Here is a 25,877-nt window from a genome sequence, read left to right as displayed (position 1 = left end):
TACGACAATATTCAGAAAGCATATATATAACATTGAGATGCGCAATCTACGGAATATGTGAAGAATCACTTGTGTTGACATGAGGGGGTGTTTACGTGGCTGCACTCTTTTTTTCTTGCTATGGTTTTTATCCCACTGGATTTTTTCTAGTAAGGTTTTTAATGAGACAATATAAATTAAACACGTAATAAAGACAATCATCATATGACGATCATCATCATAATGGGGGTGTTGAAAATATATTATTTTATTATTGTTGAATATTGAATGTTGAATATTGAGTTGTAAAATATTGAAAATTAGTGTGTGATGATGTAGATGAAGATATATTAATTTTTGGACTAATCTCAAATGTGGATCTATAAATAGGTCTTTATTTGTGATGAATAACACAATTGAGTTGAGAGAAAAATATTATAAAGTGTAGAGTTTGATATATTTTGAGTTTTGGAGTTTTTATTTTTTTACCATAAATTTTTACTTTTTCACAACAAAAACCTATTTATTAAATCAATAATTCAATTATTAACATATGTAAATGGGTCATCATGCAATATTTTTGTCATCTAAATTGAAAAATATTATTTATTAATAATAAAATATATATGTAATTAGAAGAAACCGTGAGTATTTTTAGTTTTCATTTTCATATAATAATTTAATAGCTACCTATAAAATAATTCAACTCGGGGCGATCCAATAAACGATATATACATTAACTAATATATATAGATTATAAGCTGACATATATCCAATTCTTTATATACCTGTAACAAGTAGAGCGACATTGTTAAACCACCGTTAAATTAAAATATTATCGTTTGGTTTGAATGATAAAATAAATAATAAAGATATAAGTAATATAATTTAATAAAAATAAATAATAAATTATAATTAAAATATTTTTTAATTTAATTAATATATAATAATTTGTTTGATTTAATTGATGAAATTAAGATAATGGAAAAATACAGGGACGTAATCACAAGTTATATATCCCCGAGAGTTTCATTTAATTATTGTTTCCAGCTGCATTTAAACAATTGATGTCTATAGCCATTGATTTGACGTTTCAGTGTTTTCATATGTTTATTTATTTTTATTATTTTTTTTAATCGAAGTGTTTCATTTGTTGCTATCAACGAATTGTCATTCCTTTCTTTTATTTCTTTTTTCTTGGACAAAATCTGTGGTTCTAATAAATGCTTTCAATCAATATATTATTTTATTTTTCTCCAAAAAGTTATTGTTTTGAAATAATATGTAAAATGTAATAACACTAAACTAATATGATAAAAAAAATTTAGTTTTCATTATCTCACAACAGTTTTTAAACGCAATCTTGCAAAATGCATTTCTATAATATTTTTTGCAATAATTTAGTACATCAAAAAAGTAAACTCAGGGCTATCCAATAAACGATATATCAACTAATATAAATTATAAGATGCCACATATCCATTTTTTTTTTTTGAAGAACCATATCCATTAGTTTAAAAAAAAAAAACCATATCCATTAATTTATAAACCCATAATAATTAGAACGTGTCAAACTGTTTAATTTATTAATTAAATGATCATAAATAAATTAAAGTGTTATAGTTTTTGTAAATTAACTCAATTATACATACATTATAACACTTTTATTAAATAGTCGAAAGAATTGGTGGACTACAACATCTAACAAGAAAAAATGAAAAATATTAGTGTGATATTGAAATTGTTAGACTTTTTCCTAATGCATGAACTTTAATTAACGTAAAATGCCATGCAAATCAACTTGGCTAGAGGGATTCTCCCATTGCACAAGTTCTTCAATTCCCTTCTCTATCTCTATAGTCTCTTTAAAAACACAATTCATGCAGAAAAACAAAGCACCCAAACTCAACACAACTTCTTTCTTGATTTTCTCCCCATCTTTATCCACTCCCATTATATTCTTAATTTCATCCAAATGTTGAAGAAAAGAATTTGCACTTCTCTTCATCTCATTATCATCAAATCTTGACCAACATTGGATCTCACTCGCAATCGACGATTTTCCCAACTCAAGATCGAGGGAACTCTTCTTCTTGCCATATTCATTTTCTAGTTTCGTGACTGATTTTACCAAACTAACCTCCTTAAGAACCTTTACTCTAGAGCAAATTGCATGCTTCAATAGCTTTAGATCGGCTTCTAACTTCACGCCTACCTCTTTCAAGATTTTGTTGTCCACTTTTCTTGACTCTTGTTTTATTACTTCAATTGCATAGCTCTCGAAAAGCAAGAAATCCACCATTTTTGACAAGGACCCTTTTAACTTCCCGTAGCAAGCACCATGAAAAGGCAAGAACCAAAAGTTGGGCTCCACTTCAGCTTCTTCGATGAACTTTCCGAGCTCGTTTACATGAATTATCAGTCTCTTTTGCATTTCTTCCATTCTAGATTCGCTTGTGGAAGTAAGGCTTATGGATCCCACAGATTCGTGCAACATTTGGAGACTCTCCGAGAGGTGAACTTTAGCAAGAACAGCAGCTCTTGTAGGCTGCAACATCATATCCACCATTATAGAACAAGATAAACCAATGAAAGTCTCCACGATTCTTGCTACCGCGAATTCACTCGGGGACCCGAAATTATCCCTTCCCAATATAAGAACCGCCCCTATCACAGCAGAGATTGCACCAGCATTTCCATACATTTTGCTGGTGCGCAGAAAACTGCAGAAAATGAACCATGGGATGAGAGAAACAAACCTTAGCTTCGCTTGGTCGAAAAGAAAACATCCCATTAGTCCATATACTGTCCCCAGTGCAGTCCCTTGATATTTCACATTTGAAACTCTAAATGTTGCTTCTCTTTCTGCTGCATAGCTTATCGCCACTATTAGCCCCGCCCAGTATCCATTGTCTCTGCTATAAATCGATCCGAACAGAACCGCCAATCCTAAAGAAAACGAGCATCTCGAAGCTTGCATCAGTCTCCTTTTGCTAACTGTAATGAGAATTTTATCCTTCATCTTTGTGAAGAAACTTTCTTTCTTTTTCTCTGATTCAGTTAATGATCCTTGTTTGGATGGAACATATGGTGAAACGGGCTGCGCTGGTTTGAAATGAATGAGTTTTAAGCAGAATATAAAGAACAACGAGGGTAAATCTTTGCTTGTGAATGGGACAGCACTGGCTTGAAGTGCTTGAAGAAAGTTTGAATCCGTGACCATGTTTTGACTGGTTTTTTCGACAGCCATGATCTTAACTTGATTCAGGAATTCCTTCTCCGTTAAAGCTACATCATTCTTGAGTTCAGAGCTCAATTTCTTGACAGGAAATTCAGTGCAATTTGTTAAAGATATTTCCATTCCCTTCAAGGCTGTTTCGAGATTTCTCATTTTTTCCCAATGATTCTTTTGGAAGGGTTTAAATAACATGGTTGGCTCCCATTTCATGCTATCCTGTTCACAACAATTCCATATAACTTGTTAATTTTCAGAATTTCCCACTCCTTATCATTGATATATGTTAAAAAGTAAAATGTAGAAGTATTTTTTAGCAAGCTAGGCTTACTTGCTTCGACTCGATGTTTCGGATAAGTTTGGTGGCAGTGATATTCAAGAACTTGGCTTGAGAGATCAATCCGTTCGGAACTTTGTCGTCTTCGGAGGAGAACGCCTTCGTAAGAAGTTTCAATCTTTCGGAAGCATTTTCCAAGTAGAGTTTGAAATTCTCTTTCACCTGAAAATTGTTCGCCGTTATTTCTCATTAAATATATGCATGCATGGATACGATTTGTACGATTAATTATTTACATGCTTCATGCATGGTGCAAAATAAGACGTCATTTGTCGGTTAATGAGATGCTATTTATGGTAATATCGTAAGGATGCATACAATTATCAATTTACGTGAGATCCATTGATTTTTTATACCATGATTTGTCCTTACTATACTTGCATTTAATTACCTCGAAAAAGGCCAGACGTGGGAAAGGAAACAGCAAGGCCAACACACAAGCCACCACCCCAACGGCGGTGCTCGCCGCCACACGGACGGGATGCATAATAACCTCCGTCTCCGCACCTTTACTAAAAGCTATAACATACACAAGAACAATCTGTCCAAGTGCTATACGCTTCGATATCAAGTGAGTATTAATCTCCGGCAACGCCACCACGAAACCACTGATACCCACCACGGCAGCCGTGGTGCCTGCATTCAGCTTCCCCGGACCCATCAGCGACAGGCAGAGGACTGCCGGACATACCCCTAACACCGTGCCGTAAAACGCCAGCCAGCAGCTGCGTAAAGTGTCGCCTAAGGTGGCATCAGTGACTATAATAATCACCGTCGCGTATGAAAACGCGGGGAATGCTATTAGTCGGGTGATTGATTCCGGACAGTAAAGGGTGACACTTCCAACAATCGAGCATGCAAAGGCGGCGCGGAAGGCCGAAGCCAGGCAGCGCCGCCACATCGCTGCAGCACGACCGGATAAAATTTGCGACGTCACCATATATACCATTCGTGAACTTCCTATATTTTTTAGGTTAAGTGTTAGAGCTTGATGCATTTTCTTGGAGGTGAAGAGGGTTTTTGTAGAGGAAAGAGATTAAGCTAGCTAGCCCACGAGTCAATTTCATTGTGATCTTCGAAGTGACCCAAGGGTCAATTCCGGAGGCGACCATTTGTGGTTACATGCATGCATGCATTATTAAATAATGAGATAAGTTCGTTAAAGCTTCATGAATTTCTAAAAGACTTATCAAATATCAAGTAGGAAACGCATAAAAATGATCTTTTTAGTTGCATATCAGTGCTGCAATTGGGTTATATATATCTCTCATGTCATAAAGTTCAATTAGTGGAGCATGCATTTGCACATTCTTGTGAGTGTATTTTGTGTGAGTAATATACACACAGTAACGTACACTTCGCAGTACGTGTATTTATATATGTAAGTATATCATCATCCATCCACATAAATAATTAGATAAGCAGGCTGCCATTGTAGAAAGTTACTAAGATATCCAAGAGAATTGGGATCGAGCAGCTGATTTTCTCTGACCTTTAATTTGTGCAAGTTAATGATCAACTTTCCATTTACACAAGACAAACACTATACGGCTCTGGCAAGTATTTCGTGATTCAATTTAAAAAAAAAAAAAAAAAAAAGGTATTTCGTAATTTAAAATATTATATTTTTTTGTCTTTAAGCTAAATATGGCTAATATAATGTCGGAAATAAGTTTCAAACCATGCGGCTTCAATGTTTTTTAATATTTCATTATGTCAATAATTTATACTTGCATGCAAAAGATACTTTTTTCTGCTTCACGTTTGAATATATTTAATTTGCACACTTTTTGCATGGGACTAAATTGGTCTAATATATACTACTCAACTAAAATGTAACTAATTCTTCATATATAAATTGCTCTGTGTATATATTTTTGAGTTTATACATGAAACCATGCATTGTTGAGAACATCTACTAATCCTCAGATTTCGTTAGTGGCTGCTTTCCAGCGCAATGGCCATCATTACATTATTGACGAGGAGATTATAGTAATATCGTAATCGATAAAATTATTTTTTTTGAAAAACTCTAATAAAATCGTATTAATTTTATTATACAAATCTTTTATTTGACCTACCTCATGAAAAAAATATTTTTTTTATATTAAAACTATTATTTTTCATTTTAAATATAGATCAAATCATCGATTCATCTCACGAAGATAAATACATGAAAACGTAATACGAATAGAGATAACACCTTATAAAATTTCTCTTATATGATCTTGGTCTCCTTCTGCGAAATTAAATCGTTATTTATTATGTCACTGCTTCCAAAAAAAAATGATATATTATCCTTTCTTCAAGTAATCTGATTGGATTAATACAAACAGTAAAGTGGGCTAGTGATGAAGTTTGAAACTAATATTGTTCAAAAATTAAGATGTGAAGCATAAGAGATTCGATCACATGATGTCGATTTGTTTCTTTTCTTGTCTCCGATGTTCAATCTTTAGCATTACATGTAATATTTCTACAAGCAACTCAAATCAAAAAACACACTTGGCAGCCCTAAACTGATTCCTTGGACCAATTGATTACATAATACCCCGAAAGGTGCAAAAAAATAACATATTTATGATTGAAGTTTATTGATCTCATCTCAGTTTCTTCACTATCTATACATAAATCCCAAATGCTTTTTTCTCAAGAGTCACACACATAGTCTTACTCGTGCGGGATAAATGGCGAGCCGCTCACTTCTGTGGTACTGTAAAACGAGTCTTCTCCACCCCCAAAATAGTTATCTTCTTTCTCATCATCCCATCTAACTACTTCTCTAATATACTTGAAAGCTTCATCCACTGTGGGTCGGTCTCTTGCCCTCGACTGCCAAACAAAGAGCTTTCGTCCAGTGAGGGTGGCGTAAAGATCCTTGAATTTCATTGCTATGTAGAAGTAAGCTTGGTGTGCTAGCGACTGATTGTTGTTGTTGGGACGAACTGGACTGAAATCGGTGAACCATTCACAGGAACCAATGGGAGCCCGGTTGATTTTTTCCTCGAAAAGGTCGTACTTGTTCAAAATCAAGACAAAGGGGGTGTCCTTGAAACATGGATGTCTGATTGTTGTCTCGAAGAGATCTCGACTTTGAATCATCTTGTTTTGAAGGACGACATTTTTGCTACCACCAACGTCTGGAGAAACACTCACCTGATCATAATCGCTCAGGGACACACAGAAGACGACCACGCTAACGTCTTCAAACATTTCGACCCACTTGCATCCTTCATTCATCCCCTTTGCGTTCACTCTAATAAGTTGATACCTGGTATCAAATTATTAAGGTTAACGTTTTCTCACTTATAGAACTAGCTAATCTTGAGACAAATATTGGTTTTATACAATCTTTACAATAACTAAGTCAAAATACATCATATTAAACATATATCATGATGTTCATAATATCAAATCTCCTTGAACCATATTGTTTACTAAAGAATCTAAGACTAATATTACTTACTTTGTCTGAGGGGGCACGGCATCAAGATTTTCAGTGTAGGTTTCCGACATTGGGCTACGATCATCCAGGGTGAACTCCATGAAGGCCAAACCATTCCCTTGAGTCACCCCTTCCGCGTACAGTATATCACGGTCTGAAGGATCATACTCATTGCTTGATATCTCAACAGCCTGTCAGGGAAAACAAAAGTTCGACTCAATGTCCATGACAGAAATGCAACTGATTTTATAAAAATTGTGCAACTAAATTACTAGTGACCCAAAGCAAAATACAATACCCTGCTTAAGAAGTACTCAGCCACGTCAGGTAAAAAGTGAAGTTCGTTCTTTCTCTTGTATGTTTCCTGTATGGCAGAATCCCGCCACACTTCTTCAACAAGTGGAGCATACTCACGTGTTGCAGCCGGAAAGAATGCATCTAAATCTCCAGTGGCTATGATATCCAGGAGCCAATCAGAGAAATGCTTCAATCTCGGATTGAGGGAATATATGCATTGATTCGGTTCAATGGATTCCGACTCTTCCCCTGTACGATATGCACTCAATTACACTAAGAAAGTTAAGGTACCATAGAATTTTCATTAGTCATAGGACAAAGGCACATTGTAATTTTAAAAATAACTAAAAATACACCCAAAGATAGGTATAATTAGCAATTCATCTCTCAGATCCTTCCCCAAATCAAATCCATCGATCAAAGATCAACCTCAAGTTATTTCGAAATTTTCCCACTATCTGATAGAACAAAAAATAAAGTCGATTTTCTCAAACCTTAAAAACACGGGAGGAGCACCAGTGCGATAGAGGATCATCCATCACGCAACTTTTATGACAATCAATGAAGAAAAGAAGAAACATTGTCTACGTTTGTTTTCATTATGGAAAACATTTCAGTCACTAGACATTAAAACCAACAGATTCCACCTTATTTTCCGAAAATTCAGTTTCACCCTAAGACAATTTCTCCCATACAATCACTATTTTGTATTTAATTTCATCACTTCCAACAACAATTATATTATATCAACTCGTTATAATATATTCTTAAATTTTATGACCCCGCACATTATTAAGTAATTATTTAACCAAAAACAGTAGCAAATATTTCTTTCCCAAACAAAACCAGACACACATCACAGCATCTAGCTCAATTTTTAACATGCATTTTCAAAACCATTTTCTGAAAAGACCATTAAATAAAAATGAACATAGCTCAACTAGATTAACTTTTTTCCAGGTTCTGATTTGGCCAACCTGGAAAGATCGGAACATGTTACGCAAATATCATTATAAAACTACTGAATCAGTAAACAACAGCTGATGATTAAAGAGTTTCCTGTCAATCTACATTTCCTGTCAATCTACACATATTTTGTAATTGTAGACGAGAACAAGATCAATAAATGCAAGAAAATGACAAGGAAACAGGGGGAAAAAAGGTAATTTAGCATAGTTATTCTTTTATTACCTGATTCATCAGAACCTTGCCATCTGGATTTTGATACAGCTTCCTCCTCGAATCGTTCTCGACCGTCGAGCAGAATGCTGAGATACTTATAAATGTTGCTCTGGATCATAAGCTTGATATCCTGCAGTTCTTCATATGTAAACTTGCTTCCATACAAAAATTTTGCCTGTTTCATGAGAAAAGGGTAGTCGATTAGATATTACATAAAAAGCTATGACAAGACAATCACCGCACATCAAAGAAAATAATAGTATCTAAATTCGCCCAACCGTGGTCAACATACCCCATCACAGAGATTACACATTGTTTATATTGTTTGACTCAAGGTGATATCACATAGAAATTATGAATTTTTAACAAACATGATTAATGTGATCCATGAAAATTAACAGAGAATCTTAAAAGCACTCAACCGAATCACCACTTGATTCTGTTATCACTTTTTTAAGCATAACATTCTGTTATCACTTAATTATAAATGTATATACAATATTACACAAAAACGATGGAAACGATAAAAAAAAATTTAATGTATGGTAATAATTTTATGGAATATTTTCTTTAAAAAAAACAAAAAATTAAATGTATAGTAGTAATTGGGCAAATGGCATTTGGCACTATTATGAAACCCGAAAAAAAACATGTAAACCTTCTACAAAATCAATAATCTTTTAAAAACCTATGTTTCAAAAATCAGGTGTAAAACCCCCTTATAAATTGGGTAAAGTGTGGCATTTTTAGATACAAAGGGTGAAAGGGATTAATATACTACTAATTTTATACGTTCGGTTTTATACTCTTTCATACTTCGTGATGAATGCAATTTCTGCAGTAATAATCTGATTTCGTTTTATTTTTTGTTATTATTTTTGATTGAGTAAAAGGAAGATAAATATTTGCGGACATATGGAAAGAATGGGATAGGAGAGAAGTAAATCACTTACACGACGAAATTATTTCAATATCCACGCTAAAAAATTTAAGGGTCAACACCAAATAAACCTTAAACAAAAGTATCTCAGCTAAATCTTGAAGACACAAAGAGAAAAGTTGAAAAGGGTGTAGGTGAAAACTTCAATGAATAATACTTCAATTTTTGTAGACAAACAAAATGCTTCGAAGAATAACAAATTTATTCCTAGCAATTGCACGAGTAAAACAATTGCACGAGTAAATTATTTAAGGTGAAATTTTAACCAAATTAGCTGTTGCAAGTTCCTAGCAACAATGTTACTTGATCGCTTCATTATGGTTACCTGCTTGAAAATAGTACTGGTCCCAGAGCCTTGGAGTCCAAGTAGCAGAAGCTTCTGGCTCTTTTTCTGCTCTAGAAAATTTGGTACGGTAGTATAATTGCTAGGTTCATCCTTATGTCCATGAGGCTGACCTTGTGGTACAGGTAAAGAGAACAAGGAGCAGACAAATCTGGTTGATGCCTGGAAGAATTACAAGTTGGTGAAACGATTCACTGGACATGCTACGGTATTTGGAATGTAATTTTCAATATTCCTGGAACATACCTTTTCCCATATATTTCCTCTAATATTATTTTGTCCTTCCTCCTCGTAACGGCCATCATCATATACCCAAAAATGGGTATCACGAGGACATTGCACATTTGCCAACTGCATCAAAAACAAAACAACAAATAAAACTACTTTCACAAAAGTGAAACCAAGATTCAGCACAAACCCTAGGTAATTATAAGATTAAACATAAAGCTGAAGGCCCACAGGATTGAATCACTTGAAATAAAAAGCAAAAGACTAGTGGTTAAAAAGCCAAAAACATCACCTTTTCCATTCCTAATTCCTTAAATTTATGCATTTTTTATATTATTACTCTTCTAGCCCCTAATTTGGCAGGTCAATCACAGCCTGTAATCGCTAAAAAGTAAAATAGTAGGATTTATTCATAATTATGGTGTCTCAAAACTCTAACATAACATTAATACACAAAGGTATGAACTATGATCAGAGTTTTACAAAAGTGCTATAACATGGCAAAAGATCATTAACTTCCTTTTCTCCGAATCTTTTGCATATTACTAACAGAATATAGATTTATGTAAAGTAGTTACGAGTTGTGAGTTGTGAGTTGTGACCTTTAAGTAATTGATAATAATGAGATTTGCATAAGTAACCTAACAATGAAAACAAAACACAAACTCTCCTAAATCCCATCGTGGTTTCTACAAAAGCATAAAAAGATTCTCACATTAACATCTGGCACTAGAAAGACAAACCTTTAGTATTCTCAGCTCAAGTTTTGTTATTTCTCGACCATTGATGTATACCTCAGTATTCCCATTGCTAGCATGAGGACTAAGTTTTCCTGTGAAATTCAAGTTTGAACTAATAACTCTCTCTGGCTTTTCTCCTTCCTGTCAAAAAGGAAATCAAAAACCAGATGAGCATTTTCAATTCCCAAGACAAGATTTCTAGCAATGATGAATAATGAAAAAGGCATCACCTTTCCCCAAAGACCTGACTCCTTATCATACCAATAGCGGCCTGGCTTCAACTTCCGAGGAGGCAAAGGGCACCCAAAAAGTTCCGCCATCTCTTCTGGTTTCAGAGGATACCCATTAACAATCAACTGCTCTGGTCGAAGTTGGTTCGCTGAACACTCTTTTTCGGCTTTCATTATTTGTTTGACTTCCAATGGACTAAGTAACCGTGATAAAAGCCTAGAATGTTTGCCCAATTTAGACCTATTTGACTCGTCAATCGGCTCACTGATGCAAGTAACACATTTGCGCCCTTCTGGCATCGAACCCATTGCTCTAAGCACACAATTGCTGCAATATTTTGCATCACAAACCAGGCATGATTCCTTGGTCTCCCACTTTCCTTTTCCACACCTATAACAAACTCTCGTTTTCTTTCTCCTTTTCTTTTCTTTGGTGACACCAACATATTCAGGAAACACTTGTTTCTCCGTATCCACAACTCTCCTGTCAGATCCATCAACTGTATTAAAGGTGACCACTGTGGCTCTCCTTCCGTCATTGGAGGAGTCTTTTGGAACGTTACTTCGGCGACTGTGCACTGAACCGGGGGAAGCCGAAGGGGATGGCGAAGAAAAATCAGCATTCTGCAAAACTGACACTTCGGATTCCGAACTTCCAGACATCCTAGGACTGTGATTAGAATGATTTGCAACATTCACAATACGTGACATGGGCAAAGGGATTGGTTCTACAACTGGGGCCATATCGTGAGTCACTGATCTTCGAGATTGGGAAACTGGTTCAGCAATTGGAATTGCATCTGTATTCATATCAAGGGGTTCGGCCCGGGGAATTTCATAAAAAACTGGAGGGCCATCATACTCTAATGCTATTGAATAATCCAGGTTATCCTCATCAGGAATGGGTGCCCCTGCAGGAAGCATTTTTCTCACCATATCCCTCCAATCCTCAGACCCATTTTTATCCATGATTCCTCACACCAATCTGCCCCCTTATCTATCAAGCACGGCACGGTTATTCACAATACTATAAGTTACAATGTCCTAAAAATTCAATAAATACACTTCAGAAACAAGTGAAATGTGAGATCTATAAAATTGAAAAGCAAAACAAATGGAGAGTTTACAGTTCTTTCAAATAAAAAAATAAAAACTTGTGAAGTAATTTGCACAATCAAGAGGCACTCTTTCCCCTACACAACCAGTTAAAACTGCCTGCAATATGGTCAATTCTGCAAAAGCGTTCATAATTGAAAAAAATCCAAATCAAAAACTAAAAACCCAAAAAATCAACGGCCCAAGCGCACCACTTTTCCACTGAAAAGCTAATTCAACAAGCCGGCGCATAAAAACCAATCATCCATGAACTTTCAGATCAAAGTTGCCAACTTGAAAACAAATGCTTCAAGATTCTGAAAGTTGAAAATTCGGAGTCATGCTTTCGAGAAGGCACCAAATCCGAACCATCACAAAATCAAGTACCAACTTCCAAATCAGCTCAATTGCATCTCACTTCATCCAAATTTTCAACTTTCATCGAATTACAAATCCAAAAATGAGCATCTAGAAATCCCAAGAAAAAGAGTAAAAAAATTCAACTTTACAAAAAAAAGGACAAACTTTATGCACGAAAGAGCGATGAGTGAAAAATAAAGAGCCTTTCAAGCATACATGTACCTATTAAAAAGACAGGCAAAGAAGGTGAATGGATCAATGAGAGGAAAAGGGTAAATTACCAATACTAAAGGCTGCTTTCTTGGGCTTTAAAGCTCTGAAAAATCAAAAGCAGTAAATTCTAATCTATGAAGGAATCTAACCTTTTGAAGAAGACAGCAAACAAAGATTATTGCACAAAACATGGATTACTTAAAAAAAAATTTCTTTTTACAGAGAGACAAACAAGAGTACACGTAAAATTGGAGATTAGAAACTGGAGAGATGATTTGCTGAATAGAGACAGTGGGGTCCATGTGAGTGCACGGTTTGGACTGGGTAATGTTCGGCTTTGATAATGATAATGATGATGGAGTGAAAATTTGTTACTGCCATGTTCATTTGAAAAGTCCAATGTTGACCCTTTCAAACAAACAAAAGGATACATTAAAATTTGGTAATATATATTGGCCTTCCGTAGCATGATTGAGAATGAAATTCCACCGTTAAAAAAATTATAATTAAATTCCCGAATCCTGATGGATAAGTAAATTTATTCAAGTTACTTTATGGTTCCACAATTATTTATTCTTCTTCTAAAAATTAAATTTTCGCCTCTTCATGGTTACATATTTGCAACGTATACTATATATTATAAAAAAGAAACATAGTAAATCAATTATCTTGGTACGATCCCCCAAACTTTTCAACTATAATGTTAATTTTTATTTATTTACAATTATTTATTCCATTCAAAAATTATTCAGAACAAATGAAAACTACTTTTAAAAAAAGGTTTTTTAAAAAAATAATAATAATAAATAAATAGCTCCGACATCTTTTTTTCATATATTATATTATACTCTCGTTTTTTTTTTTTACTGAAAAGCTCGCAATTTTATTGAGAATAATCATTCATTACAAGTCTAACAAACCAAGAAGAAAATTCATCATTTACCAAAAAAAAGTAACTGGGAAGAAATAACAAATTGAGCCAATTGATGCGCTACATTATTAGCTTCTCTACGAATATGTCAAATTCTAGAAACCACTGGCTCTTTCAACAATGACAATAATTTCTCAGCACAGACACCGATATATCCCAAATGTTCTGTTTGATAGTTACTGCTTGCACTGCCAATAAGAAATCTGATTCAATTTGCACCTTTTGAAAATCCTTTTCGTAAAGAAGATTAACTCCTTCTCTGATTGTCAATAGCTCACCATGCACAACTGACAGAGATTGAGTAATTTGCTTTCCAAAAACTAACAGTAAACGATCTTGACAATTTCTCACAACACCTCCAATACTTGCTTGATTCAAAGTAGGATGGATAGCTACATCGATATTAAATTTCAAAGCATTTGTTGGTGGCGCTAACCACTTAATCTCACGTTTATCCCTCACAAAGTCTAAGCACCTATTGTCAAGGGATTTTGCTTTTCGAAAATCAGAAAAAAGATATAAGCTCCACCCCAAATCCTCTAACATTTGACCCCGTCGATCACCATGTAAATACTCTTGTTTCAGTAGTTATAAATATGGGCCAACAAGCATATTAGATGGTTATTTTAAAAATAATTATTCTTGATTTTTAATGTAACTTTTGTTTTGTAATATTTCAGTATAATTCCATACGTATGGGAATTGTTAGGTTAGCTCGTGTGACACATTTAAATTTTTTGTTTTTCCCAATAATAAAGTAAAAGGAAAAAACATGTGGAGGACCACATAATTAATGTCAACTGAGAACTTAGATTGGATGATACCAAACCAGACAATCAATAAAACCTTGATGGTGAAGTTGCATTATTGAGGTGAGGCCTACTAGTACACTACTACCCCCCAACCCCCAATTTTTTTTTTATTTCATTTTGTGACACTAACCAGGAATTTATGCCAAAATTTTATTTTTTGGTTTAGTTATCTACTAACTGTTTTAGTTTGTAATGGCTTTGGTGGATATTCATATAGGGTAGTTAGTGTACTAATTTTGGGAGACATATCTAACAAACAACACAAAAATGGAATCATGCAATAGCTAAATGATTTTATTTTCTGATTGTAAATTAGTACACATGATTTCCTCTTCAAAAATGAAAGTTTGTTAATTCAGATGAGATAATTGATTTTTTTTAATAGACATTATATGTATTATTAAATATCGACATTATATTTGTTGAGTCAGTACCTTAAAATTCCACCTAAAGAACAGCTATTGGCTTTGGCAATATAGTTTTGTTTCAACGAGCAATTATCAATTGAAAAAAAAGTTTGTCAGGCTATCTTAGTTAGGGTTGTGATACCGAACCAAAATATCGACTTTTCGAGATATCGTATCGAAATTTTATCAGATATTTTCTTGGTTCATTGAATTTTTTTTGGGATATCTATACGGTATTAGTATGAATTTTTTTAATATCAAAATTTCAATATCGATATCAATATGAATTTTTTTCATACCAATATTTTTGATACGATATAGTGAAAACTCACCTCTAATCTTATTTAATTACCCACGTTATTAAGTTGAAATTACTACTTGATCCTATCATCTCGAAAGCATTATTCGATGATCAATGTGATTTACGGTTTGATCGATGCTGCCCTTAAGATTGCTATCCAAAGACAGATCGAATGACTAGAATCAATCTTTAGATCAAATCATTTGATCTGCAGATTGATTGGATCATTCATGCTGCCTTGAGATAGTAAGCCCTAAGGGCAGCATGAACTGATCCTTGATTTACAAACTATTACGATTAGGGGCGGAGTCATCCTAGGCTTTTGTGGGCTCCAACTCCACTTAATTTTTTTATAAAAATTATTAATAGTGTTTTATTTTTATAATGTGTTTGTAGCCCCCACAAGGTTCCACCCTTTCTCCCTCTCCCTTCTCTTGATTTTTTCCCCTGAAGGTTTTCAGAAACCCTTCTTGCCTTCCACTCTTTAATCCACCGATTCACCATCTTTGGTTGCTGAAATTTATAATTGATCACATATTTGAAAAGCTTTCATCGCAATCTATTGTCGGCACTACTTTTGTGAATAATTATTACCTGCCCTAGCTCGACTTTCAGAGGAGGTGAGCCAAATGTTGGTTTAATTTGTTCTATTTTGGTTCTTCAATTCCAAGAATTGAATGTGTTATTTTATGTTGTAATTCTTTCGTGATCTGATTGCATTAGATGACAAAAGTTAAGGGTGGGGCTTATTTGTTAGATTGAGATTTGAGGGTAATTTGTTGGTTGTTTGCCGCTGGTGTCGAGCTTCAGTCCAAAATGAATGTGAGGGAAATGTGCCCACTGTGCACCATATTTTTTATATTAAAAGTGCAAAAACCGAGCAAGCAGACAAGCACCATAATAAATTTTGCATTTTCAACTATAATCATGTTGTTTGTTGGAAAGATTAATTAAATTATTTTCACATATTTACATACTAATGAGAGGATCAAATTATTGGAATATAAAGTTTTAAACAAATTAATTGGCTATTTTTCCAATTATCGAAATTAGGATTTTTGAAATGCTCAGTTAATCATTTTTTTTCTAACATTTGTTTGTACTAATCGAATATATTGTATAATCATGTATTAAATTATTTCTCATTATTTACAACAGAACGATCATTTTCAGCATTGAAACTCGTTAAAACAGCTCTTCGTAACAACATGGAAGCAGAGTTTTTCGCAGATTCTATGATAATCTACATTGAATGTGATTTGGTAGAAAAAATTAAAAACGATTTAATCATTAATAAGTTTGATTATCAGAAGAATCGAAGAGCGCAACTTCAGTAGTGTTTTAGCTCCGTGATTTTGAAGGAATTAAATATTAATTACTTTTGCTTCATGTTTTCATGAAGTTAATATTTACATATTTTTTAGTTAATTATTTATTTGTCAGTACAGTCTAGCACGGGATGGAACCAGCCCCAGGTATTTTTGAATCCTGGCTCCGCCCCTGATTACAATTAGCTTGAAACAACGAACATCCGAAAAAAACACCCAAATTCCACGTCATCAAAAGAAAGAAAGGAAAAAGAGGTGGGACCCGATTGATATAGGAAGATGGAATACTCCTATTCTCACCTCGAATTCTGATTTGGTTTAATAATAAAATTATTGCGTTACATAATTAATTTTTCTGTAAATTTTCTGACTTTGAAGATCTGATCCGGAGCAAAGAAGAAGATATGCAGACGTTGGGTGAATTCAAGCTTCCCCACTTCTTTAACTACCCTCCTTATTTCACGTAAACCTCTCTTCCCCATGTTTATCATTTTGTAATTTTTTTAATATAATTTTTATCGCTTGAATTTGGTGTGTATATTGGGATTTTTTTTTGTTGCTATGAAGTAGGCATTATTGATGGATTATCAGTTTGAAGCTGTAAGAACCTCGGCTTATTTCTTTATTTTAGGATGTGAACGAAAAATTAGTGGTTGGATCAAATTTGCTGAGGAGGGGATTTTGAGAAATTCATTAAGTATCTTATTACTGAAGGATACACAAAAAGGAAAAGGTTGTGAATTGATAGGATATAATGAAGAAGCATTTAAATGTTGTGCTTATTTTCACCCCAAATTGGAATTTGCTGTGTTCTTTGAGTGGAATTTTTTAGAAACAATGAGAATCTTATGTTGTTTTCTTGAATTTATTTTAGTCTCTAGTGGTCGCCTTTTTTCCTTGATATGGTCGCACAGTTTATATTCAAGTATATCCTGTAGGTGCTCAAGTTACGAGGCTTCTTGAACCTGCTTGTTTTGATTCATTGGCCTTTGCCACAACTTTTGATGAGTTGATATGTTAACCATTTCAAGCATCTCAAATCTCAGTGGTTGAGTTAGTGTGGTGGTTGATTTTTCTTTTTAGGCAACTTGAGGTAGGGATTGAGCGCTTACACTGGAATAGATGAACCATGCTGACTCAAGCTAGGCGAAGAAGTAGGTCTGGAATCAAGCAATACCTTTTGCCTTGTCGTTTTCGTATAATATGAAAGGAACTCCTTATCTTAGTGGACTTCCTTTATTAATGAATATGTCGGGCCGTACTTCGTGTGTGCCAGATGATGTTGGTTTATATGATGTTTACTCCTTCGGTAACATTTAGAATTGAGTACATGGAGTTGTGATGTTATGTTGGAGAGATAATGCCTTTAAACACGATTTGATTTTCTGAGGACAATGTCCACGAACGTCGGCTTACATGGCCCAGGCGCTGTGACTAGAGTTTTTTCTAGTCTTTTCGTGATTGCATCTCAATTCTCAACAATGACCATAAATCCATAATCTTTCATCTTTTCTGGTTGGCTTCAAATTTCGGATATTTCAGTGCCTGGTGCCTACTTTACCAAGTTGGATGCCATTCATTAGTATTGTATTTCCCTTAAGTATATGATAGATGAGCAACTTCTGTGAAATCTTATGTTTTTCCATGGAAATTGGTTGCAGTCGTGCTAGATTTTCTTCGAAATTTATGGATGGGGTTGTTCTGGAGCTGAAACATATTATTTCTTCATTTATTCTGTTATGCAGGCTCTTTCAAAGTGAAACCTTTGTCCTTTTGACATGATAACTTTTTTTTATTCTATAGTTTGCAGCCGGTTAGAGAAACTAGAGAGAAACAGATACAACTCTGGAAGGAGCTGATACTTGATTTCTGCAGAACTCAGAAAATCTTTACCATTGGACTGGAAGAAGATTTCCCATTGTTCAGTAATCCTAGTATTGAAAGTAAGTCTCCCTGTTTAAGTTCTTCTTTCAAAGAGATATATATCTGTCTGTTTTTTTTTATTTGTTCCTCTCTTTCGATTCTTTGACATCTGTCTCTGTGGAATTAACTTAATGTATCTCGCTACTTACAGAATAATTGACTCAGTTTCGACCAGCTGAACAAAGTCCTTTACTAACATTGAACTGGACTCGCAACCTGTAAATAGTGGTTCTTGCTTTCTACTTTCTAAATTGATGTTTTGGAAATTGGTTGTGATTGTTTTTAAGCAGGATAGTGATCAGACTTCATATTTATTGCTCAAAATTTGAACTGCCGGCATCCACCCAAAAAATAATGCCTGTTTTGGGTTTCATTTGTTGGATAATCACAACTTTACCCTTTGAAATAGAGCATAACATAATCTGTGTGGTAGGGTAGGTGAAAATATCGTTTGAATAGAAGAGCATTCAAATGCTTATAGGATAGCATTGCCTATGTAATAGTGCTATAACACAGGAGTGACCTTCAAGGGAAATTATGCAAATTAAAAAGGAGTGATTAATACCTTCATAACTCATCGCAAGTCCTGTCTAACATTAAAAGTTGGGATATTGGACACTTTGCAAATGGCTGCTTCGTGCCAATTAGACATGGTGATTGGACAACTGTATCATTGTCTTCATGGGGGAAAACCTTGGTAATCGGGTCCTATTGACCTGTTATTATATTTCGGTTATGACTATCTTAGCAAAACATTTGTGATTTTGGTGGTTGCTTAAATGTTCGGTCATGATACTTCAGGATCCTTAAGTCATGAAGCTAGGGAGGCATTTCTGTCAGCCTTGGTTTCCGAAGGTATGTACATGTTATACCGAATTATTAAGTTGATAGAAACTTTATAAAAAGTTCCATCGCTTATATTATTAATTAAAATCGACAGGACGTGCAGAATGGTTAGATAAAGGTCACAGAAAATGTTTAATCCTTTGGCATCGGATCCAAGATTGGGCAGACCTGATATTGCGCTTTGTGAGTATCAATCTAATTTTCCATTGAAGTCCTGATTTCCTCAAATCTTTGCTCAATGTAGGAAGTCTCTTGTGTTTTATCAGGTGAAGGATAATGGATTTGAGGATAGTGTCATGACAGTCGAGGAAATACGTTCGGGGGTCGAGTCTCGAGGGACAGGTACACGACCTTTATTTTCCCTTTTATCTGTTTTCTAATGATTGCTGCAACTGGGACGAATTCTCAGTCTTGTTTGTCTGTGGAAACCAGAGCTTCATGGAATGGACCGGACAATTCTAATGCGAGCCTTGAAACAGCTAGAGCATAAGGGGAAGCTTGCCATCTTCAAAGGAACCTCAGCAGATGACGAGGGTGTTAAATTTTCACTGTAAATTTATCCGCCTTCCATCAAAGACAAGCTCCAGATGGCCCTTCCTTTTCAACAGACTCGTGTATGAGAGTTCCAAGATTTTTGTATTTACAGAATAATTTCAACAATGTCACGGTGCAAGTTCCATCAAAACTTCAGCTATTCCAAAGGTTTTGTCTTGCGGGTTAAACGGGAATAACATGGAGTGATGATGATACCTCGTCAAGTGAGTTTTAGTTGGTACTCGTGGCGAAGAAAAATGGGTTGCATTTGCATAATTTTTACCTTGTGATTGATCTACGCACTAACAAATATCGATGTTTTAAAATTTTAAAAGTTATTATATCACTCATCTGATCTTTAATCTTTAACAATGTAAGCATGTAATTGAGCTAACATTAAGATTTGTGAATTCATTAAATCATACCATGTCACGCGCACACCTCCTGGGAGCAGAAATTCGTATTTAATCATTTAGCTTCCAATTTAAACAGAAACCTCTTGAGAGATGAAATAATCAAAAACACCCGCTAAATCCCCAATTAGGATCAGAAATTTTTATCTATTCGGTTAAAAATGCAGGTTTTCATAAAAACGATATCAAGAATTTTATAATTTGTGGGCAACTACACCGGTCGCTCTTGCAGGATCTGCCTCTAATTCTGATTAAGATGGAAGGATTCGCCTCTTAATCATGTCAAGTACTTATCTTAATTTTTTTTAGTTCTTTAAAAAAAGGGCATTCATCCCAAAACAGAGATTTTGAAACGATTACTAGAACAGAATCCATGTATCCAAACTCACACTGCTAAGGACTGTAGTTTACCATATTACTGTAAAGGAATGTAGTTTACCATATTACTGTAAAGGAATGTAGTTTACCATACATCACACACGAACACTACTGTAAAGGAATGTAGTTTACCAAACATCATACTGCTAAGGAATGTAGTTTACCATACATCACTCCTGTACTGCAATAGTTTTAAATATATTTCTGAACAAGCAGTCGAGCACTACAGGTATTTCACCATGCCACGACCCTCCACACTGAGTTTGGTTGCCTGTAGCTGCTTCCGCTTTGGTGCTTTCAGTTGTTGCAGCTTCTTGTTCATCTGTCGGCATTAAAAAAAATTTGAGCATGTAAACTTTGTGATCGAACAACCAAAAAGTTAAGACGAGAATGAGCACAGACACAGTCTTATAGGTTAGGACTTAGGAGTGAGGACCACGGCCATCAAATATCATAAACCTGGTCTGATGTGCATAACAGACGGAAATCATACATCACGGATTTTATTAATGCAAACAGAAGGAAAATGTGCTCAATCTCTCAATACATGGTGAAATCAAATTTAACGAAGTAATGTTTGAGTAACTAGGCAAGAAAGAAAACAATGTGATTCAACTTCAGCCAGCGCGCAAAAAAGAAAGCAGTCCATATGATAGAACCACACAGTAAGCGATTGCTTCCTTGGAGTTTGGCTCTTGTTTGACCACATTAAGAAGCCTTTAATATTTAACATTGGAGTTTGGCTCATTGAAAAAGTAGATATTTGGATTTGCTGTTGATTCAAATCCAACTTTAATATTTTCATAGAAAAGCCACAAATAAGTAATAACCACCTAAAAGGTACCACACTGTTAAAAATGAAAGAGGGATGAAATAGTTCTTCAAATGGTATATGATCAGAAATGCAAGAAAACCAAGAAAGGTTTAGCTGTTTCTCTCTTTGGACAAACAACCTACTCTGACAATGGGAATCTAAATGCTTATACTTCCTGACAACTCCAGGATGCTAAACGTGGGTTTTCTGTATGAGATTGTATCGAAGGAGAAAGAAGGCTAACCTTTGCCCGACGCTGATCCTGAACCACTAGTTTAGCTCGAGCTCGAACTTCATCTGGATCCACCTTGGATTGAGGGCGCACCAAAAAATCCATTGACATTGCTTCAGGCCTCGAGGCATGTTGCCTAGAGGATGACGAACCAGATTTTGCCCCCCTTCAAATTATGAGAAACACTGAAGCTTAGGTGTGTACTCTAAAAAACAGAACCAGCAGATTAAAAAACAATCACGTTCAGACAGGAACTCACTGTGAAAATTCAGCTAAATCAAGGTCATCATCGCGGGATGCCATGGCTCCTGCTTTATTCAACCCTACAGAGGTTTAAAATAGCCATTATTTTAATATGCATCTATCAATGTATTTATCGTACAAATTTTCTGCTGCTGAAAATATGATACATACTTCTTAACAGAGGGGGGGCTCCTGAAAACCCGTTCTTGCTCGAAGTTTTTCATATCTTCAAACCTTGTGCTTTTGTTGAATATTGGTCGGCTCTGTGTGAATAACATTCAAAAAGTTGAGCGGATTCAAGAAACCAATGTTAAAAAATGATTAAGATTCTCACTAACATTTCAAATTGCTAGAATTAAAAATTATAATTATAAAATCAGAAAAGAGTAAATTTATTAGATATCACAAGAATTCCACATTTCTAGACCTAGAAATAGAATTAGAACCCCTCCATAGTTCCTATCATAATAAAACCAGTAAATTACTAAATTCAATGTCGTGATACACTATATAATAACTATAACACTCGAGCAGGAGAAAGCAGAATGGAAGTATCAAATTCTTCAATTACATAGGATTAAAGGTTATACTTTACCCATTTATCAACCAACTCTTTAGCGAGTTTTCTGTTGGCAGTAGTCTCCTCGTCAGATTTGGAAAAAAACATGATGACCTGTCAAAATATGATATGGCCATCACTACAAGTTTTCAACTTAACCCATAGCAGTAGAAAAGAAAGTATTATCACCAAAAATAATAAAAAAAACTTTAAGTTATGCAAACTCTACCTTTCCAAGGCCACTCTTCTTTAGTTGTTCTCTTCTATCAAGCTGCTCTAAATCAATTGGCAACTGCAATGCAAGGATACTATTAGTGTCCAAACAAATTTCAAATTTAACAAGAACACTTGTAAAATTTATGTGGTCCATACATCATGCAGGATCTTTAAAACTGCAGCACGGATGTTAATATTTGGCAAGCTTCCATCTGGTAGTGGCTCAAGCCAATTCTTTAAAAGATTTAAAACTCCATGATCAAGAAACTCTTGCTGAAGTTGTTTTCTACCCAAAAAAAACAAAAGAGCATCCGGAAAGGTTATTCAAACAATTCCAGAGATACAAATGGAAATGTTGAAAACAAGATGAACGAATGACCAACTTAGCAAGGACATCCATGAGAAGAGGGAGCTTCTTTAATTTATTTACAGCAGGCTTTGACTGTCTATTAAGGTCTGCATCTTCTTCTGCAACAACTTCAAGCTCAGCCATTATCTTCTCTACAAGTAGTGCAGTTTCTGCAGGACTCTTTTCAGTTTTCTTTTTTTTCTTTCCTATCTTGAAAAGCTGATTAATTTCATCTTCATCTTCTCCCTCTTCTGCCTACAAAATGATACAGTTCAAAGACCAGTTAACTCCCTAAAGTAAGGATGATAAAACCTGGTAAAAGAACAAAATGAAAAACAAAAAAATTAATATCAACGTCATTAATATTGATATTGTTTTATGGCTGCTGTATCTGCATAAAATCTCATGCAACAATTGAAAACACATTGTAATATAGTTTGATTTGTTCTAACTTAATTCTTATACAGAGAAAAACGAGAGGCGAAATTAATTATCAGAAACTATGAGAGAGAAACATGTATCAAAGTCTTTTTTTTGCAAGTGCTTCAAGTTCAATTACCATGACATTCGTCAACACAAACCAAATTACAGAACAGAAAAAGGGATATTGATCCTGCAGTGGATATGTGTAAAGAAAGCTGGAAATAGAGATCATGAATGCAAGAGAACACAATCAATTCGGACATATATGGTGACCTTGGAATCAAACATGTCAACTATCATGACTTTTCCAACAAAAACCTACGGCAGAAGAATTAGGAACGATCTGACCATATTAAGCAGGTCATTAAATAAAAACCGGGAGAAAAACATTCTTAATGAACAATAATAAATGTAGTTCAAGGCATTACTGAAATATTTAGGTATTATCATAATAAAAAACCTAAATATCTTTACCTGGTGAATTTGTCGGAAACCAAAAACAAGCAAGTGATTCAGCACTCATGACTCCCGCTGACTCATAACACTAGGTTAATGGTTCAACAGCCTTATTCAAGTAAATGCTAATGTGACTGCCAGTCGCAACATATAGGGGACTATGGTTATTTCATCTGTCTAGTTTCCGCATAAGGAACGACAATCGATTCGCAGGCAGCATGCGGCGTTCACGTCAATAAACTCACATAATCTACGTAAGATCTGTTCTAACCTGGGGAGCACGACTTGGTGAATGTCCATTATCACTTCCATACCGGTCAGCAGGATCCACGCCGGTGTCATCTATGAAGTTATCATCATCCACAGTCCTAGCACCTTCTTGATCATCCTATACCATTTTGAAACAACACAAATCAATAAAGCCAACAAAACTAATACATGGTGCATGCTATGAACAAACTGGAGGGGGGGCAAACAATGCATCGTGAGAGCAAGCAGAACAAAAATTGATATTTCCAAAGCCTGGCAAGAGCAAGGGTAAGCAAAAAGTACTCCAATACCAGTACCACTTAAAGTAATCCGTGTGAAGAAGTAATAATGCAACTACTAGAAATGGTTCCTCTTCCCTTTATGAAATCAGGTCATAGACCTTTTTTCCTTCCAGAAATGAGTTCACAGCCATGGTCAGAAAGTCATAATTGTCATTCTCACTATACTAGACTAGTATCCACCAGTTAAATAATTCAGTTATGCGATGCCAAACCTTTATCAAATAATTTAAAATAAAATAAAATTGCAGAAAGTTACTAAATCACTGATGAACAAAATGTAATCATTAAAACAAAAAAGTGTCTCTTACACGTGGTAGAAGTTTACCGATATTCGTTACTACTAGTCAGTTACACGTGGTAGAAGTTTAACAATATTCGTTACTACTAGTGTTTCACCATATTTTCATTAACGTATCCACAAATCATAAACAAATCATACCAAAAAATTCACTGAATTCAGCATAATTCCAAAACCAGATTGAACATACCACGTAAACCGGGTAAATGCAAAAATAAAGCATGAGAAAAATACTCCACTTCACAAAACACAAAATTTTCAATGATCGTAAATGAAAAGCAGAAATCAAGTATCACGTAAATGCGTTAAACCTCCGAATCACCACCAGCTATGGTGGCCCACATCTCCTTCATCTCAGGATCAACCTCTTTATCCTTCATTTTCCCTCCTACGCTCCTCGTCACCTTAAACTTTTTATCCCCTTTCTCCCCCATTCTCTTTTTCTCAACAATTTTCCTCTTCACCCCTTTCTCCCTCTTCCTCTTTCCATCATCCAAATAATCCTCTCTCACAAATCCAGCCACCTCCTGAATATCATCATCCCCACCATAATCCCCCACATCATCAGTCAATCCAAAATCCGAAGGACCCAGATCTTTCTCAGGTGCAGATTTTTTTATCAATCGCTTCCGGGGCTTTGCTTTCGAGTCGCTGTACACCGGAGTTGGAGATCGCTGGCGTCTATCATCATAGCCCCATACCCCTTCGTCTTGCTGAGGCTCATCACGATCGGATTGGATATCCTCGTCGAAATCCATCAATGGCTCACCATCTTCATCACGGTAACTGAACTCAAAACACATACACATACACAAAATCGATCCATTAAAAAATAAATAATAATTCAACGTAAAAAAAGTAAACTTCCACAAACATATACACATACACGCGACGACACGGAAGGTGGGGCGATCAACTTCTTAAAACCCCAATTATTATAAATAAAAACCCAAATCTTTTTAAAAAATGTACACATAAAAATGCAGACGATATATGGTGAAAAAACCCTAATTTTAAGATATTCCTGATTGGGGAAGGCGACTTACGGATCGTTTTCAATTGCCATGATTGATTGAGAAAAACACTCCCCCCTTCAACAGAGAAACTGCGTCAATGTGTTGTATCGATATACATACAGGCGAGATACACATAAGCGTTCGGTGGTTGTATAAAAATGCCTTGGGAGTGAATGAATACCTGCGGTTTTTCTGTGAATGTAAGCTGGTTCCTCGTATATAT

The 25,877-nt window shown here is 35.1% G+C and overlaps 4 protein-coding genes across 11 annotated transcripts; 1 reads left to right on the top strand and 3 right to left on the bottom strand.

Moving 5' to 3' along the window:
• Positions 1-1,753: 1,753 nt before the first annotated feature.
• Positions 1,754-4,491, bottom strand: LOC140873869 (uncharacterized). The gene is made up of 3 exons (XM_073277143.1): positions 3,943-4,491; positions 3,546-3,713; positions 1,754-3,433 (listed from the first exon to the last, which is right to left on the bottom strand). The coding sequence occupies exons 1-3, from the start codon at positions 4,489-4,491 to the stop codon at positions 1,754-1,756; spliced, it is 2,397 nt and encodes a 798-aa protein (XP_073133244.1).
• A 1,483-nt stretch (positions 4,492-5,974) lies between these two features.
• Positions 5,975-12,934, bottom strand: LOC140873885 (extra-large guanine nucleotide-binding protein 3). Of its 7 annotated transcripts, none has more exons than XM_073277175.1 (9): positions 12,774-12,934; positions 10,957-11,953; positions 10,730-10,867; positions 10,005-10,109; positions 9,741-9,920; positions 8,485-8,650; positions 7,295-7,542; positions 7,018-7,187; positions 5,975-6,822 (listed from the first exon to the last, which is right to left on the bottom strand). In XM_073277175.1, the coding sequence occupies exons 2-9, from the start codon at positions 11,923-11,925 to the stop codon at positions 6,222-6,224; spliced, it is 2,577 nt and encodes an 858-aa protein (XP_073133276.1). In that variant the 5' UTR covers positions 11,926-11,953; positions 12,774-12,934; the 3' UTR covers positions 5,975-6,221. The 7 variants fall into 7 exon arrangements, with proteins under 7 accessions (XP_073133276.1, XP_073133272.1, XP_073133270.1 ...); XM_073277171.1 differs by having other exon boundaries at positions 10,957-12,000; positions 12,693-12,933; XM_073277169.1 differs by having other exon boundaries at positions 10,957-12,368; positions 12,774-12,933.
• A 2,549-nt stretch (positions 12,935-15,483) lies between these two features.
• Positions 15,484-20,052, top strand: LOC140873886 (vacuolar protein sorting-associated protein 25). Of its 2 annotated transcripts, XM_073277177.1 has the most exons (8): positions 15,484-15,695; positions 16,524-16,658; positions 16,782-16,866; positions 18,207-18,346; positions 19,128-19,181; positions 19,267-19,355; positions 19,439-19,514; positions 19,605-20,052. In XM_073277177.1, the coding sequence occupies exons 3-8, from the start codon at positions 16,808-16,810 to the stop codon at positions 19,724-19,726; spliced, it is 540 nt and encodes a 179-aa protein (XP_073133278.1). In that variant the 5' UTR covers positions 15,484-15,695; positions 16,524-16,658; positions 16,782-16,807; the 3' UTR covers positions 19,727-20,052. The 2 variants fall into 2 exon arrangements, with proteins under 2 accessions (XP_073133278.1, XP_073133277.1); XM_073277176.1 differs by lacking the exon at positions 16,524-16,658.
• A 461-nt stretch (positions 20,053-20,513) lies between these two features.
• On the bottom strand, positions 20,514-25,877 carry LOC140873852 (protein IWS1 homolog 1-like). The gene is made up of 12 exons (XM_073277127.1): positions 25,685-25,877; positions 24,950-25,424; positions 24,061-24,177; positions 22,945-23,165; positions 22,718-22,847; positions 22,575-22,637; positions 22,382-22,459; positions 21,966-22,049; positions 21,926-21,932; positions 21,803-21,866; positions 21,556-21,709; positions 20,514-20,819 (listed from the first exon to the last, which is right to left on the bottom strand). Exons 1-12 carry the CDS (start codon positions 25,702-25,704, stop codon positions 20,721-20,723), a joined length of 1,512 nt encoding a protein of 503 aa, XP_073133228.1. The 5' UTR covers positions 25,705-25,877; the 3' UTR covers positions 20,514-20,720.

This window comes from Henckelia pumila, unplaced genomic scaffold, assembly GCF_033568475.1.
Source record: "Henckelia pumila isolate YLH828 unplaced genomic scaffold, ASM3356847v2 CTG_80:::fragment_3, whole genome shotgun sequence".
Taxonomy (NCBI): domain Eukaryota; kingdom Viridiplantae; phylum Streptophyta; class Magnoliopsida; order Lamiales; family Gesneriaceae; genus Henckelia; species Henckelia pumila.
Note: the sequence above shows the minus strand (reverse complement) of the source record. Positions and strands in the feature narration are given on the sequence as shown.

What these genes read in the sequence shown, in the direction of transcription:
- LOC140873869 (XM_073277143.1), bottom strand. Translation starts at nt 4,491, where the DNA reads ATGGTGACGTCGCAAATTTTATCCGGTCGTGCTGCAGCGATGTGGCGG. An exon ending in CACGTCTGGCCTTTTTCGAG is followed by an intron (nt 3,714 to 3,942) that starts GTAATTAAATGC and finishes AACAATTTTCAG; the next exon opens with GTGAAAGAGAATTTCAAACT. An exon ending in GAAACATCGAGTCGAAGCAA is followed by an intron (nt 3,434 to 3,545) that starts GTAAGCCTAGCT and finishes TGTTGTGAACAG; the next exon opens with GATAGCATGAAATGGGAGCC.
- LOC140873885 (XM_073277175.1), bottom strand. Translation starts at nt 11,925, where the DNA reads ATGGATAAAAATGGGTCTGAGGATTGGAGGGATATGGTGAGAAAAATG. An exon ending in AGTCAGGTCTTTGGGGAAAG is followed by an intron (nt 10,868 to 10,956) that starts GTGATGCCTTTT and finishes CCTTTTTGACAG; the next exon opens with GAAGGAGAAAAGCCAGAGAG. An exon ending in CTGAGTACTTCTTAAGCAGG is followed by an intron (nt 7,188 to 7,294) that starts GTATTGTATTTT and finishes TTTCCCTGACAG; the next exon opens with GCTGTTGAGATATCAAGCAA.
- LOC140873886 (XM_073277176.1), top strand. Translation starts at nt 16,808, where the DNA reads ATGCAGACGTTGGGTGAATTCAAGCTTCCCCACTTCTTTAACTACCCT. An exon ending in CAGTAATCCTAGTATTGAAA is followed by an intron (nt 18,347 to 19,127) that starts GTAAGTCTCCCT and finishes ATGATACTTCAG; the next exon opens with GATCCTTAAGTCATGAAGCT. An exon ending in GTCAGCCTTGGTTTCCGAAG is followed by an intron (nt 19,182 to 19,266) that starts GTATGTACATGT and finishes TAAAATCGACAG; the next exon opens with GACGTGCAGAATGGTTAGAT.
- LOC140873852 (XM_073277127.1), bottom strand. Translation starts at nt 25,704, where the DNA reads ATGGCAATTGAAAACGATCC. An exon ending in AAGAGTTGGTTGATAAATGG is followed by an intron (nt 22,050 to 22,381) that starts GTAAAGTATAAC and finishes TTATTCACACAG; the next exon opens with AGCCGACCAATATTCAACAA. An exon ending in AGGATCAGCGTCGGGCAAAG is followed by an intron (nt 20,820 to 21,555) that starts GTTAGCCTTCTT and finishes TAATGCCGACAG; the next exon opens with ATGAACAAGAAGCTGCAACA.